Source organism: Schistocerca piceifrons, chromosome 6, assembly GCF_021461385.2.
Source record: "Schistocerca piceifrons isolate TAMUIC-IGC-003096 chromosome 6, iqSchPice1.1, whole genome shotgun sequence".
In the NCBI taxonomy this organism is placed as follows: Eukaryota; Metazoa; Arthropoda; class Insecta; order Orthoptera; family Acrididae; genus Schistocerca; species Schistocerca piceifrons.
This window is the reverse complement of record NC_060143.1, coordinates 367,688,649-367,702,570: the sequence shown is the minus strand read 5'-3', so window position 1 is coordinate 367,702,570 and position 13,922 is coordinate 367,688,649. Positions and strand designations below refer to the sequence as shown.

Sequence of the window (13,922 nt, the reverse complement as noted above, 5' to 3'; positions counted from 1 at the left end):
TTCAGATAGTGAAGGGAGACGAAAATTTAATAGTCATAGGTGACTGGAATTCGGTAGTAGGAAAATGGAGAGAAGGAAACGTAGTAGGTGAATATGGATTGGGGGTAAGAAATGAAAGAGGAAGCCGCCTGATAGAATTTTGCACAGAGTACAATTAACAGATTCAGAAGGATGTAGGTTGCAGTAGGTACTGGGAGATGAAGAAGCTTGCACAGGTTAGAGTAGAATGGAGAGCTGCATCAAACCAGTCTCAGGACTGAAGACCACAACAACAACATACCCCCAATTTAATAAAAACAATTCTTGTATGAAAAAAATAATTCTAAACTTCACCAATTTAAAATACCAGAATCTCCCCTTAATAAAGGTTATATTCTTTTTGTAGCGTCCACGACACTTCGTATATCAGTAACATTTGACCCTTTAATTATAACCATGACAATACATGCATTACGTAAAAGATATTAATTATCCCAGTACATTTTATCTTTTTCCTGTGACTTCGTCTATATCTCGTAATATGCAGGCTGCGACGACAGTCCCTACTGGCAAATCGGACATCTTGATCCCTGGAAGCGCGTGCGTGGTTCTGTCTAGGTGCGAATGAAGACGCGCATGCATACGTGTCGAGAAAGACGCAAACACGGGCATACGGTGACTAGGCGCACAAGTCTGAAGGCACCTTTAATTGCGTTGTTGCTACAGTTTGTCGCTTTCATACGTGAAGTTTGAAGTTCAAACATTCAACTTTAACCTCCGATAAAGTCTTTTCTTGAAAACTGTCGGAGCCGAGGCGCAATTTCAGTCGGAAGTTGCGACCTTTCGGAGTCAGAGGCGAAGCTCCTTTATCACTTGCTGGGAAGTAGTGTGACGTGTTGAAGGGCGGCCGGAGGCCCTTTGAAGGTGATTATTAGGGCTGGCTGGCTTCCGAGAGGCTGCAAGCGGCCACCGTGCGCTAACAAAGCCTCAGGTAGTCGCCCGCCCCCCACATCAAAGGCGCGCATTCCGGGATAAGATAGGGACCACGGCCCTTCCCCGGCCACAGCGGGGAGGAAGAAACCCGAGAGCCTAAAGGAACCGCTTCCTATTACACGTTATGTGTTACTGTTGGCGGGGCCCTGTTTACCTCCTCGACAGCTTAATACGTAAAGCTCCAGTACGCCATGTCCTGTCTTTCTTCGCAAGGGACATAATTGACACACAACTTGAAAGAAGACACGTGGAGTAGGCGACAGTCTCTCGGCATTGTTAAGACTTTGAGAGAATATATCAAACCAAAGCTCTTCCACTTGCTATGCAAGATATACGAGACAGGCGAAATAAGAGGGGCAGTCAAGTGAAACCCGAACACCTGCCACAGCGAGGCCATGGAATGGTTCCACTCAGAAGTAATTACCACCGGCGTTAAGACATTTATGGTTTGAATGGCTCGGAGCACTATGGAACTTAACATCTGAGGTCGTCAGTCCCCTAGACAGAACTACTTAAACCTAACTGATCTAAGGACATCACACACATCCATGCCAGAGGCAGGATTCGAACCTGCGACCGTAGCAGCAGCGCGGTTTCGAAGTGAAGCGCCTAGAACCGTTCGGCCACAGCGGCTGACTTAGACATTTATCCTACTGTATAAAGAATTTATTGGTGGCCAACTCCTTCTACTCCATTGATGAATTTCTTAGCAGAACCGATTGTGTATTTATCAATAACATCACATAATATGAATATTGCGTACAATCTGACATCTGCAGTAATTTTGTGCAGTATTGCAATTATTCTAAATAAGTGCTGTAAAAAGTTTTTATTTTATTTTTATTTAGTTATACGTGGCTACAATAGCGTAAGAATTATCGTATGCAGCTAAGTGTACTGAACATTTTATATTAGGTGACAAGTGTTTTTTTTTTTTTTTTTGACGATTCCACATGCGCAAAGGCAGTTTCATTTGTGATCTGTGGAATGTACGTTAGCAAAAATGGTTCAAATGGCTCTGAGCACTATGCGACTCAACTGCTGAGGTCATCAGTCGCCTAGAACTTAGAACTAATTAAACCTAACTAACCTAAGGACATCACACACATCCATGCCCGAGGCAGGATACGAACCTGCGACCGTAGCGGTCTTGCGGTTCCAGACTGCAGCGCCTTTAACCGCACGGCCACTTCGGCCGGCAATTAGGAGAACACAGCAAATGCCATCACCCGATTTCCAGGAACTTCGCTCAGTGGGGCAGGAGTCGAAATAATCGAACACGTGTCTCGGTTTATCCGTAGATACTCGACCGTTTCTGGAAAAACGACGGACAAAGTTTTCGAGTTAGTTTTCAGGTAGTATAGGTGTCTTTTATCGTTTGATATCCTTAAACGAAATGGTGGCGCTGTGGTTAGCGTCGCAGCTTTTTAATTTTGCGCTCCGTGTTCGAAGCCTGATTAATTGTTTTTATTTATTTTATTTTTGTTGTTTTCATTTATCTACCCACATCAGTACAACGTTGCTACACGAATGTTTCTTATCAGACTAGGGAATACAGGGGCATTATATTAATTGTAAAATTACAACCGTATTTCACAATGATGTCTCACATTTATTTCATATGTGCATATCGTATGTTGAGAGATTACTATCTTTCTAAATTATCATATTTTGTTATTTCATTGTCATTTCAATTTCTTTATTGGAAAATTTGGAAATTAGTGGTAAGGTCTTATGAGACCAAACTGCGGAGGTCATCGGTCCCTAAGTTTACGCACTACTTAATCTAACTTAAACTAACTTACGCTAGTGACAGCACACACACCCATGCCCTAGGGAGGAGTCGAACCTCCGGCGGGGGAAGCGGTGCGGGCCGTGACAAGACGCCCTAGACCGCGCGGCTACCCAGCGCGGCAATTTAATTTCTATATTAATTCTTCTATTTAATCGTATCTTTATTCTTCAGAAAGGTTTGGTGCACTACCTTCGATGATACCGATCGTAGAAACGTTCGAAACACAGGTATCCGAACACCACGACTATCGCCCGGAGGCATGTTTGCTCCAGTGACATTTCTTCGTAACAGTATCACTCGCAAAAGAACCATCGTTAAGATTCATGAAGATGTCGCGCGTTGGCAATAAGTTCACAGTAAACCACGCATAACGTATCACTTTTCCGAAAACTGGCGCGCGCAATTGATTATGAATGAAGATACACTACAAGAATTTAACTGAAAACAGTTGCAAATAATTTTCTCATTTTTCGGGCTGCATGTTATTCCACAGCGCCTGACTGGCAGAGTGTATCGACAGTTTTTGGAACATGAATTGGGTGGTCTGCTTCATGATGTCCCACTCGCGATACGAACCAACTTATGGTTTATGCACGACTGTGCCCTGTACATTTCAGTCGGAAAGCAAGGGGGTTTCTCAATGTTGCTTATCCTCGTAAGTGCATAGGTCGTGGGGATCAGTTGCTTGGCCCATCAGATCTCTGGATCTTAACCCCTGGAGCCGTGTCAGAGAGCTCGTGTATGGTGTTGCAATTGAGAATGTAGCAGTACTAGAGCAACGAAATGGAAATGACTGTGGAAAATGGGATTAACGGAGCCTACAACATTCTGAGAGCGTAAGATGTCTAGCACGTCACTCTCGTTGCCGACGTCGACATCATTTTAAACATGTCCTGGGGTAAATGTACGGTAGGTAGCTATGTTGAATTTCGGGACCCTTCGTGTCGCTGCTTTCTGAGAAGAATTAATTTTGTGTTGTTTGTGTCGCACTTGTGATCCCTACTCTGCCGCATAACTCTGAAATAAATTAATTTAAGACGAAACTTTATTTAACATTTGCCGATTATTTTGACGCATACATTACACACACGAAATTTGTAGAGTTACTTTTGAATCACTCTATACAGGGTGTTACAAAAAGGTACGGCCAAACTTTCAGGAAATGTTCCTCACGCACAAATAAAGAAAAGATGTTATGTGGACAAGTGTCCGGAAACGCTTAATTTCCATGTTAGAGCTCATTTTAGTTTCGTCAGTATGTTCTTCCACCTGCGCTCAATGGAGCACGTTATCATGATTTCATACGGGATACTCTAACTGTGCTGCTAGAACATGTGCCTTTACAAGTACAACACAAAATGTGGTTCATGCACGATGGAGCTCCTGCACGTTTCAGTCGAAGTGTTCGTACGCTTCTCAACAACAGATTCGGTGACCGATGGATTGGTAGAGGCGGACCAATTCCATGGCCTCCACGCTCTCCTGACCTCAACCCTCTTGACTTTCATTTATGGGGGCATTTGAAAGCTCTTGTCTACGCAACCCCGGTACCAAATGTAGAGACTCTTTGTGCTCGTATTGTGGACGGCTGTGATACAATACGCGATTCTCCAGGGCTGCATCAGCGCATCAGGGATTCCATGCGACGGAGGGTGGATGCATGTATCCTCGCTAACGGAGGACATTTTGAACATTTCCTGTAACAAAGTGTTTGAAGTCACGCTGGTACGTTGTGTTGCTGTGTGTTTCCATTCCATGATTAATGTGATTTGAAGAGAAGTAATAAAATGAGCTCTAACATGTCCACATAACATATTTTCTTTCTTTGTGTGTGAGGAATGTTTCCTGAAAGTTTGGCCGTACCTTTTTGTAACACCCTGTATAAATAAAAAACAAAAATAATAGTAACAGTCAGATTTTGAACACGTAGCGCAGGATTAAGAAGGCGAGCTCTAACCACAGACCCACCATTTCGTCTGATAATATCACGCGGTAAAAAGCACAAAAGTACTTGGAAGGTACGTCAAAAAGATTTCAGAAACTATAGAGTATCAACGGATAAGCCGAGACATGTGTTCGCTTATTTTTTTGATTCCTGTTCACCGAGCGAAGTTTCTGGGAAATCACGTTGTGACACTTGCCGTGTTCTCCTCGTCAAAGTGTTTCTGCGACCAAGCAACTGTGAAAACGATTCGTTCCAGGTTCCGATGAACACTGAAAGTGCTTCGGTCCGTCACCGTTTATCGTGTCTCTCTCTCTCTCTCTCTCTCTCAAACACACACACACACACACACACACACACACACACACACACACACACGCACGCAGGCAGCCTCTCGCCCTTACGGACCTCCATGTTTATCAGAACAGTATTGACTTTACCGCGGGGCGAGAACGTGTTTGACATAGCCAAGAGCATCGTTCGATAGTGTTTCCTCTGAAAGCTTGATCGTAAAGCTAGGCGTTCGTCCGGCCTTCTCCTAACCGGCACGCTGCAGTACCGCCGCAAAGGCCTGCACGTCCATCGGCCCTCGCCACGAATCGCCGCACAACAGAGAGACGTCAAACACCTGTGTCTCCGGAAGCCGCCTACCGCACGCAAGGCACTGTAGAGAGATTTCTTAAATCTACACTACTGGACATTAAAATTGCTACACCAAGAAGAAATGCAGATGATAAACGGGTATACACTGGACAAATATATTATACTAGAATTGACGTGTGATTACATTTTCACGCAATTTGGGTGCATAGATCCTAAGAAATCAGTACCCAGAACAACCACCTCTGGCCGTAATAACGGCCCTGGTACCCCTGGGCATTGAGTCAAACAGAGCTTGGATGGCGTTTACAGGTACAGCTGCCCATGCAGCTTCAACACGATACCACAGTTCATCAAGAGTAATGACTGGTGTATTGTGACGAGCCAGTTGCTCGGCCACCATTGACCAGACGTTTTCAATTGGTGAGAGATCTGGAGAATGTGTTGGCCAGGGCAGCAGTCGAACATTTTCTGTATCCAGAAAGGCCCGCAGAGGACCTGCAACATGCGGTCGAGCATTATCCTGCTGAAATGTAGGGTTTCGCAAGGATCGAGTGAAGGGTAGAGCCACGGGTCGTAACACATCTGAAATGCAACGTCCACTGTTCAAAGTGCCGTCAATACGAACAAGAGGTGACCGAGACGTGTAACCAATGGCACCCCATACCATCGCGCCGGGTGATACGCCAGAATGGCGATGACGAATACACGCTTCCAATGTGCGTTCACCGCCATGTTGTCAAACACGGATGCAACCATCATGATGCTGTAAACAGAACCTGGATTCATCCGAAAAAATGACGTTTTGCAATTCGTGCAACCAGGTCCGTCGTTGAGTACACCATCGCAGGCACTCCTGTCTGTGATGCAGCATCAAGGGTAACCGCAGCCATGGTCTCCGAGCAGATAGTCCATGCTGCTGCAAACGTCGACGAACTGTTCGTGCAGATGGTTGTTGTCTTGCAAACGTCCCCATCTGTAGACTCAGGGATCGAGACGTGGCTGCACGACCGGTTATAGCCATGCGGATAAGATGCCTGTCATCTTGACTGCTACTGATACGAGGCCGTTGGGATCCAGCAAGGCGTTCCGTATTACCCTCCTGAACCCACCGATTCTATATTGTGCTAACAGTCATTGGATCTCGACCAACGCGAGCAGCAATGTCGCGATACGGTAAGCCGCAATCCCGATAGGCCACAATCCGACCTTTATCATAGTCGGAAACGTGATGTTACGCATTTCTGCTCCTTACACGAGGCATCACAACAACGTTTCACCAGGCAACGCCGCTCAACTGCTGTTTATGTATGAGAAATCGGTTGGGCACTTTCCTCATGTCAGCACGTTGTAGGTGTCGCCACCGACGCCAATCTTGTGTGAATGCTCTGAGAAGCTAATGATTTGCATATCACAGCATCTTCTTCCTGTCGGTTAAATTTCGCATCTTCGTGGTGTAGCAATTTTAATGGTCAGTAGTGTATACTGGGTGTTACAAAAAGGTACGAAGGTACGGCCAAACTTTCAGGAAACATTCCTCACACACAAATAAAGAAAAGATGTTATGTGGACATGTGTCCGGAAACGTTTAATTTCCATGTTAGAGCTCATTTTAGTTTCGTCAGTATGTACTGTACTTCTTCGATTCACCGCCATGATTTCATACGGGATACTCTACCTGTGCTGCTAGAACATGTGCCTTTAAAAGTACGACACAAAATGTGGTTCATGCACGATGGAGCTCCTGCACATTTGAGTCGAAGTGTTCGTACGCTTCTCAACAACAGATTCGGTGACCGATGGATTGGTAGAGGCGGACCAATTCCATGGCCTCCACGCTCTCCTGACCTCAACCATCTTGACTTTCATTTATGAGGGCATTTGATAGCTCTTGTCTACGCAACCCCGGTACCAAATGTAGAGACTCTTTGTGCTCGTATCGTGGACTGCTGTGATACAATACGCCATTCTCCAGGGCTGCATCAGCGCATCAGGGATTCCATGCGACGGAGGGTTGATGCAAGTATCCTCGCTAACGGAGGACATTTTGAACATTTCCTGTAACAAAGTGTTTGAAGTCACGCTGGTACGTTGTGTTGCTGTGTGTTTCCATTGCATGATTAATGTGATTTGAAGAGAAGTAATAAAATGAGCTCTAACATGTCCACATAACATATTTTCTTTCTTTGTGTGTGAGGAATGTTTCCTGAAAGTTTGGCCGTACCTTTTTGTAACACCTTGTATACGTGTATGTAATATGTAATGAACTTGAATCTCTCCGTGTGAAATGGCCTTACCAATGACGGTACCATAAATTTTATGTGTTCGTTGTAAGTTTAACACGATGGAAAACATTGCGTTACGAAATCATGAGTGGTTGTTTTCATCTCACTGCAGTCTCCTCCAGGCGGAAAATAAAGCGTGCCCTGTAGCGTATAGCTGCGCTTAGATGGGCCATATTTTGCGGCAGTACTGGGCGACTATCTGAAATCTGCTTTGTCACTAGCGGCGTATTTTTTCTTTAAGAGGAACACTTCTCGAAAATATAAAGCGTAATCTGTTTCTCGATTCTTTTTAGCGGTTTCTCCGCTCCTATGTTTACAGAATATTAAGCACCTTGACGTATTTTCGACGCCCTTACGATAGGGACCATGTGAGCGTGATGGGCTGGAAAGAGGAAGTGACTGTCCAGTGAATTTTTGTAAAGAGAACTGCGCGAGAAACATTTAACGCAGCAACTGGTAAAAAACAGCGAATTCCTTTAATGCTTTAGTGTGCAGCTGTGTCATGCACCCTTCAGATGCAACGAAAAATTTTATACTAAAGTGGGGCGTAATTCTAGCTGCGTCACATCTTGTGCAGGTGGACTGCGCCCGATACCAATCTCTGACTGTGCTGAGCGTTTGTTTGATTACCCTAGAGTTAAACTGACGATCAACGAAGTCTTGTTTGGCGTAGACGACCACGGTTTCATTCGACAACAATGCTCTGCTGATGTCATACATAAGCTGTCTCAAATCAGTTAAAGTTATACATACAGTACAGGATCCTAAAGTGAGCCTGAGATAAAGAACGAATAGTTTTAAATTAATATTTCAAGCGCTACGAAGTCTTCAATGATCAATCCCTGCGAGACATGTCTTTGTAAACTGCTTTGTTTCGTAACAAAGAGGTGGTGGAGCTACCTTATGCTGATATAACGTCGACAATGTCAGGGATACTATTCATGATCCTCATCTATCGTCCTGACTCAAGATTAATTTACTCACTCGACACAGATTTACAATCTTTCCGCAATGGAGTATTTCAAATTGTCGCGTCCTCCGATCGTTGATGTGTCCAAGTGTTTCACCACTACCAGGATAAAAAGTTTTTTTTTTCCTTGAAGCAACAGCTATTGTTTCGTTAAAAACATTCGTGAAATTTGTGATAATGAACGCAGAAAAGTAGTGTAATAATTATTTATTCATACTTTTGGCGTCTTCTTAGGCCACGTGCGTGATAGAATTTCTATACATTCGTTTTTCCTTTTTTTTTTTAAAAAAAAAAGCTTCCATTATTAGAAGTTAACTTTTAAGGCTTGAACTGGCAACACTGATTGCGGAAAATGAACTACTTTCTGCAGCAACAGTGGCAGGTGATGTACAAAAATCGACCTATATTTGAGAGAAATAAATCTAAATAAAACGGAGCTGAAATTTAGTAAATTTGTTTGGAACGCTTTTCTTTGAAACTGTAGAGTGTTGATAGTGTTGAGACAACAACCAGCAACAAATTTATTTTAAGTTCTTTTATTCAAAGGGCACCGTTACCGGTTTCGAATCATTAAGATTCATAGTCAGACGGCTTTCATGCTTTCATTACAACATGTGCTGCGTTTTTTACTGATTAATTATCCTAAAATATAAATAATATATAATTGTGAGCACGTCACAAAGATGGTTGAGGTACAGATTTGCATTGGGATGTGAATTACGTGAAACGTCGGTTTGGATTACTTGTTTTCATAATTTTCGTCCAGCAGACAACGTCTGTAGTTTTCGCCGCATTCACATCATTGCACTTGCATAATTGAGCGCTTCAGATTTGTCACTGAATGCATTTCCACCACATTTCTATCGTTGCACACGTAAATTTGTATCACTGAGCACTTCAGCTTAGTCACAGAACATGCACCGCATGCTGTGATAGATACATAACCTATGTATCTATCAAAACATGTATGTTAACTAAATATTTTTCTTTAATTGTTCAGCTATAATATTTAAGCCCATTTGCAACCGATGTGTTAATAATAATTGCTCTTCTCTTTTGCAGATTCCGAAGGCACAGATGCCAGTAAGTAAATGGATTTACTCCTAATTTACGTGTGACTGCATAGATTTTCATACAGTATCACACCTGGTAAATTTCTTTTATAAGAGCAGCTCCCTGTGTACCGTGTTCCAATGGCGAAAACAAAGACATACCTTCTTGCTGCTCTGAGCCAACAACAACTAACAAAAACTGCATGTATCGATTATGCTGCTGTTTCGTGTCGTGTCATCTTCGCATTATATGTGTGCTAAGTATCCTCACCCACTCTCCATAAACTTTATAGATCACGATGACATACACTTTAGCTTAACTTCCATAAAGACATCTGTTTTCGTAGGCTGCCTGCACAAGTGTACGGATTACGTGGATCAGATATTTAGTATCAGTAGTTTACACTGACACGAACTGATTATTTAGCGTTTCATTCATGCTGACTATTCCACGTGAGAAACGACGCAGGAGGCTAACTGATCAACTGCACGAAAAGCAACTTTGAAGCAATACTTTTAAATCACAAGCTGATCAGTCTATAAAGCGATAGTGGCTGCAGGCATTTTATTTAAACACCACTCAATTTGGCAGAAACATCCGAAATATTCCCAAAGTCCGAGACAAAAAAGTGCGGGGATCGAAAGGAGACCATATTACACATTATATTTAGATGTAGTGTCCTGCAACCCACTCAGTATTTGAAAAGTCATGACGAGGTCGCCAAAATAATCCACCAAAAGTCGAGAAAGCAGTATTAGGTAATGAGAGGTTTTCTTCCATACCAACGATATTTGCGAAGATACTGCATATGAATCGATACAGTACCAGTTCTCTCCAGAACTCTGGATGTATACGAGATGCGATAACAAGAAAGTTAGTATCTCTAGATGCTCAGTGGTATACTGAGGACTAAAGTATCGACGCCACTTACAAAGTGTGCTAGGAAAATTGTTCGAATTGCTAAGGAACCGTGTGTCGAAGCGTAGTATGACCGTTTTGACGGGGCTTTTATTTATTATTTATTATGTACATTAAATGTCATTGAACCTTCACTTACTTCATAGATGAACGACAAAATTGTTTGTAACTTCCTTTGAACAGTATGATTACGTTGCTTTTCAATCTCTTCCTTGAGTCGATCACTAGAGAATTATTGTCGGTGAACTTCAACATAACTTCCTTCCACAAAGATTGACTTCATGCTGACGCGTTTGTTTCGACATGTCGGCATGCCGCTAAACATACGCACTCTAAAAGTTTTGGTACAACACAATAACATCGGCTTTATATCCTTTAGAGAATTTCACGACAAACTCACTGGCTGACCCGCAGTGATTTCGACCTGTGCGGTAGGGATCTTCGCGAATGAATCTGGTATTTGTGCGGCCCTTGTCTCAAATCGGAGAATCCCGGGGATGCCCAGGTGTAAAACATTAAGTTCAGTTCAGTTCAGAGGGGTCACAAAGACTGGTGGGCTGTTTAATATTGTCCGTTGAAATAAATTGTGTTCTCTGAACTAAAGAGTTAACATGAGATTTTCATTGCCACCTCCTTTAAATGAGACCCCTCGTCCCCCCCCCCCCTTTTGAGCTCACGTAATTAATAGACCTCCCCATAATTACTTACTACGATCAAGAGCCTTATATTTTGCTTGCATCGTAAGTTAGACACAACTACATGAGTATACAACAACAATCTGTTATTGCCCTCTGCATAACGGGTTTAAAATTTATTATTCGACTGTTCTTCAAAACACATGCCGCCAAGTTTGCGGTCTCTGGCACATGTATACTGTTTCTGGAATCCGGAAGCCCTTTGTCAGGCTATAGGATCGAACCTTCGTCATTTTAATATTTACTTAAAAGATTCACAGACCAGCAATGATTTAACACTTGTTTTACAATCTTACAGTCCGGAACCGCGCGACTGCTGCGGTCGCAGGTTCGAATCCTGCCTCTGACATGGATGTGTGTGATGTCCTTAGGTTAGGTTTAAGTAGTTCTAAGTTCTAGGGGACTGATGACCACAGATGTTAGGTCCCGTAGTGCTCAGAGCCGTTTGAACAATTTGTCTTCTCCGCTTACATACTTGAGTTACCGCGCCACATGCCCGCAACGCCACAAGGCGGCATCCAACGTAGCGATGGATAGTGGTCATAATGTTTCGGCTGATCATTGTACATGCTGGGAAGTAGCAGGAGAGACGGGGAAACAATCAGACGGACCAAGGAACAAATTAGAGCGAGTGATATGATTGTGACTGTAATGAAAGTGAAACAGCTGTGCGGGACATATAGCAAGGCGAACACACGGTGTATGACTCAGTCAAGACAAAACGAGACAGTTGAAAAAAAAAAGTAAGTAAATCTCTTTATTTCAAAAGTAATAGCCATAGCTGTTAATACGTCGTACATCTATTCCATTCCACTGTGAAACAAGACGGTCGGTGCCTTCATGGAAAAATGTTTGCCAACGTGAACAATGATCGCATCCAAGCGTGCACCCGATCGTAGCCGCAAATCGACGGCGACGAATGCCCTTCTTCAGGACTCCCAAAATATGGAAATCGCATGGGAAGAGATCGGAACCATATGGAGGATGTGAAACGTCATCCCAGCGAAACTTCTTCAGCGTCGCACCATGTGAAGGAGGGTGGCGGCATCTTTTTGGCATGTCGTTTCGACTGAGCTGCGGAAGTTTCGCTGGGATGCCTTTACACATCCTTCGTACAGTCCCCATCTCTCTATAGGCCATTTCCACATTTTTCGAGCCCCGAAGAAAGACACTAGTGGCCTGGATTTGCTTGTTCGCCGAAGAGGTGCACACCAGGACACAATCATGGCTGCGTAGGCAACTGCAAACATCTCTCCATAAACGCGTTCTAGGCGCTTCAGTCCGGAACCGCGCTGCTGCTACGGTCGCAGGTTCGAATCCTGCCTCGGGCATGGATGTGTGTGATGTCCTTAGGTTAGTTAGGTTTAAGTAGTTCTAAGTTCTAGGGGACTGATGACCTCAGATGTTAAGTCCCATAATACTCAGAGCCATTTGAACCATAAACGCGTTGGCCAGCGTGTCTTTCAATAGGATAAATTTATTAACGAAAATGGCTATTACTTTTTAAATAATAAACTGTTTACTTACTTTTTCCCAACTATAGCGTTTTCATTTGACTATCAAGTATAGAAGGATCAAGGATCATCTTTGTTATATTCGAAGGGATAAGGTTCAAAATGGCTCTGCCCGAGGCAGGATTCGAACCTGCGACCATAGCGGTCGCGCGGTTCCAGACTGTAGCGCCTAGTACCGCTCGGCACACCGGCCGGCCAACTTGTTGTTGATGATGATGAAGATGATGATGCACCATACCAGTCACAATACTATTCTCATCATTACTTAAATTTTATGTCGTAAACTCTCATAGAATTTCCGCACTTAGCCGCCAACTCTTTCTGCGTTTCCGCGTATTCAAAGTAATCCTATTATACGGAACTCCGTTTTGTGCCAGGTGGATGCTAATTAATTAACGGTCAACACGCTCTGAACTAATCTCTTTAAAACAACAGCTGCAATTTAATTTACTTTTTGCATTTGAATCCGCACTGCACGCGAGACTAATCTGCTTCATTTATTTCTTTTTGGCGGGAGATTAACAGCTGCCCTAATGCCTACGCAGAACACCTCGCCAGTAGCATGTTCTCTAAAAGAACCAGCGTAGCTCTCGCGATGAGGCGACAAATTAATTAGCCCAGAACTAATCTCTACGGTTCCAGTTAAATTTACATATGTTGTGTGAGAAATTACATAGTGCCCGGTATGCAGAACTTCTACCTAAATCGGTTTCGACAAATGAAAGGCAAAAGAACCACTGCAATAATGAATACAGAAAATTTTTGTGATGATTGTGATGGAGAGAAGTTGAAATGTAAAATACTTGACCTGCATAAATGTAAACATGAAAACTTATGTGGTCACTATTTACAGTGGAGTGCACTCTAAGTGGAAATGGTTCAAATGGCTTTCAGCACTATGCGACTTAATTTCTGAGGTCATCAGTCGCCTAGAACTTAGAACTACTTAAACCTAACTAACCTAAAGACATCACACACATCCATGCCCGAGGCAGGATTCGAACCTGCGACCGTAGCGGTCGCTCGCTTCCAGACTGTAGCGCCTAGAACCGCACGCCCACTCCGGCCGGCCACTGTAAATGGAAAAACGAATGCATGTGTCTAACATACTCTGTTGCAGTGTGTTTTTTACGCCAGTATGGAGCAGGAGTACGAGGTGTGACAATAAAGTAATGAGA

At 43.4% G+C, this 13,922-nt stretch overlaps 1 protein-coding gene across 1 annotated transcript in view; it reads left to right on the top strand.

Moving 5' to 3' along the window:
• The window catches only part of LOC124802490 (low-density lipoprotein receptor-related protein 1), a 735,000-nt gene that overhangs the window by 214,377 nt on the left and 506,701 nt on the right, over window positions 1–13,922 (top strand). The window contains exon 2 of the mRNA XM_047263305.1: window positions 9,627–9,647. Coding sequence (XP_047119261.1) covers window positions 9,627–9,647 — 21 coding nt within the window. The remainder of the gene's footprint in view (window positions 1–9,626; window positions 9,648–13,922) is intronic.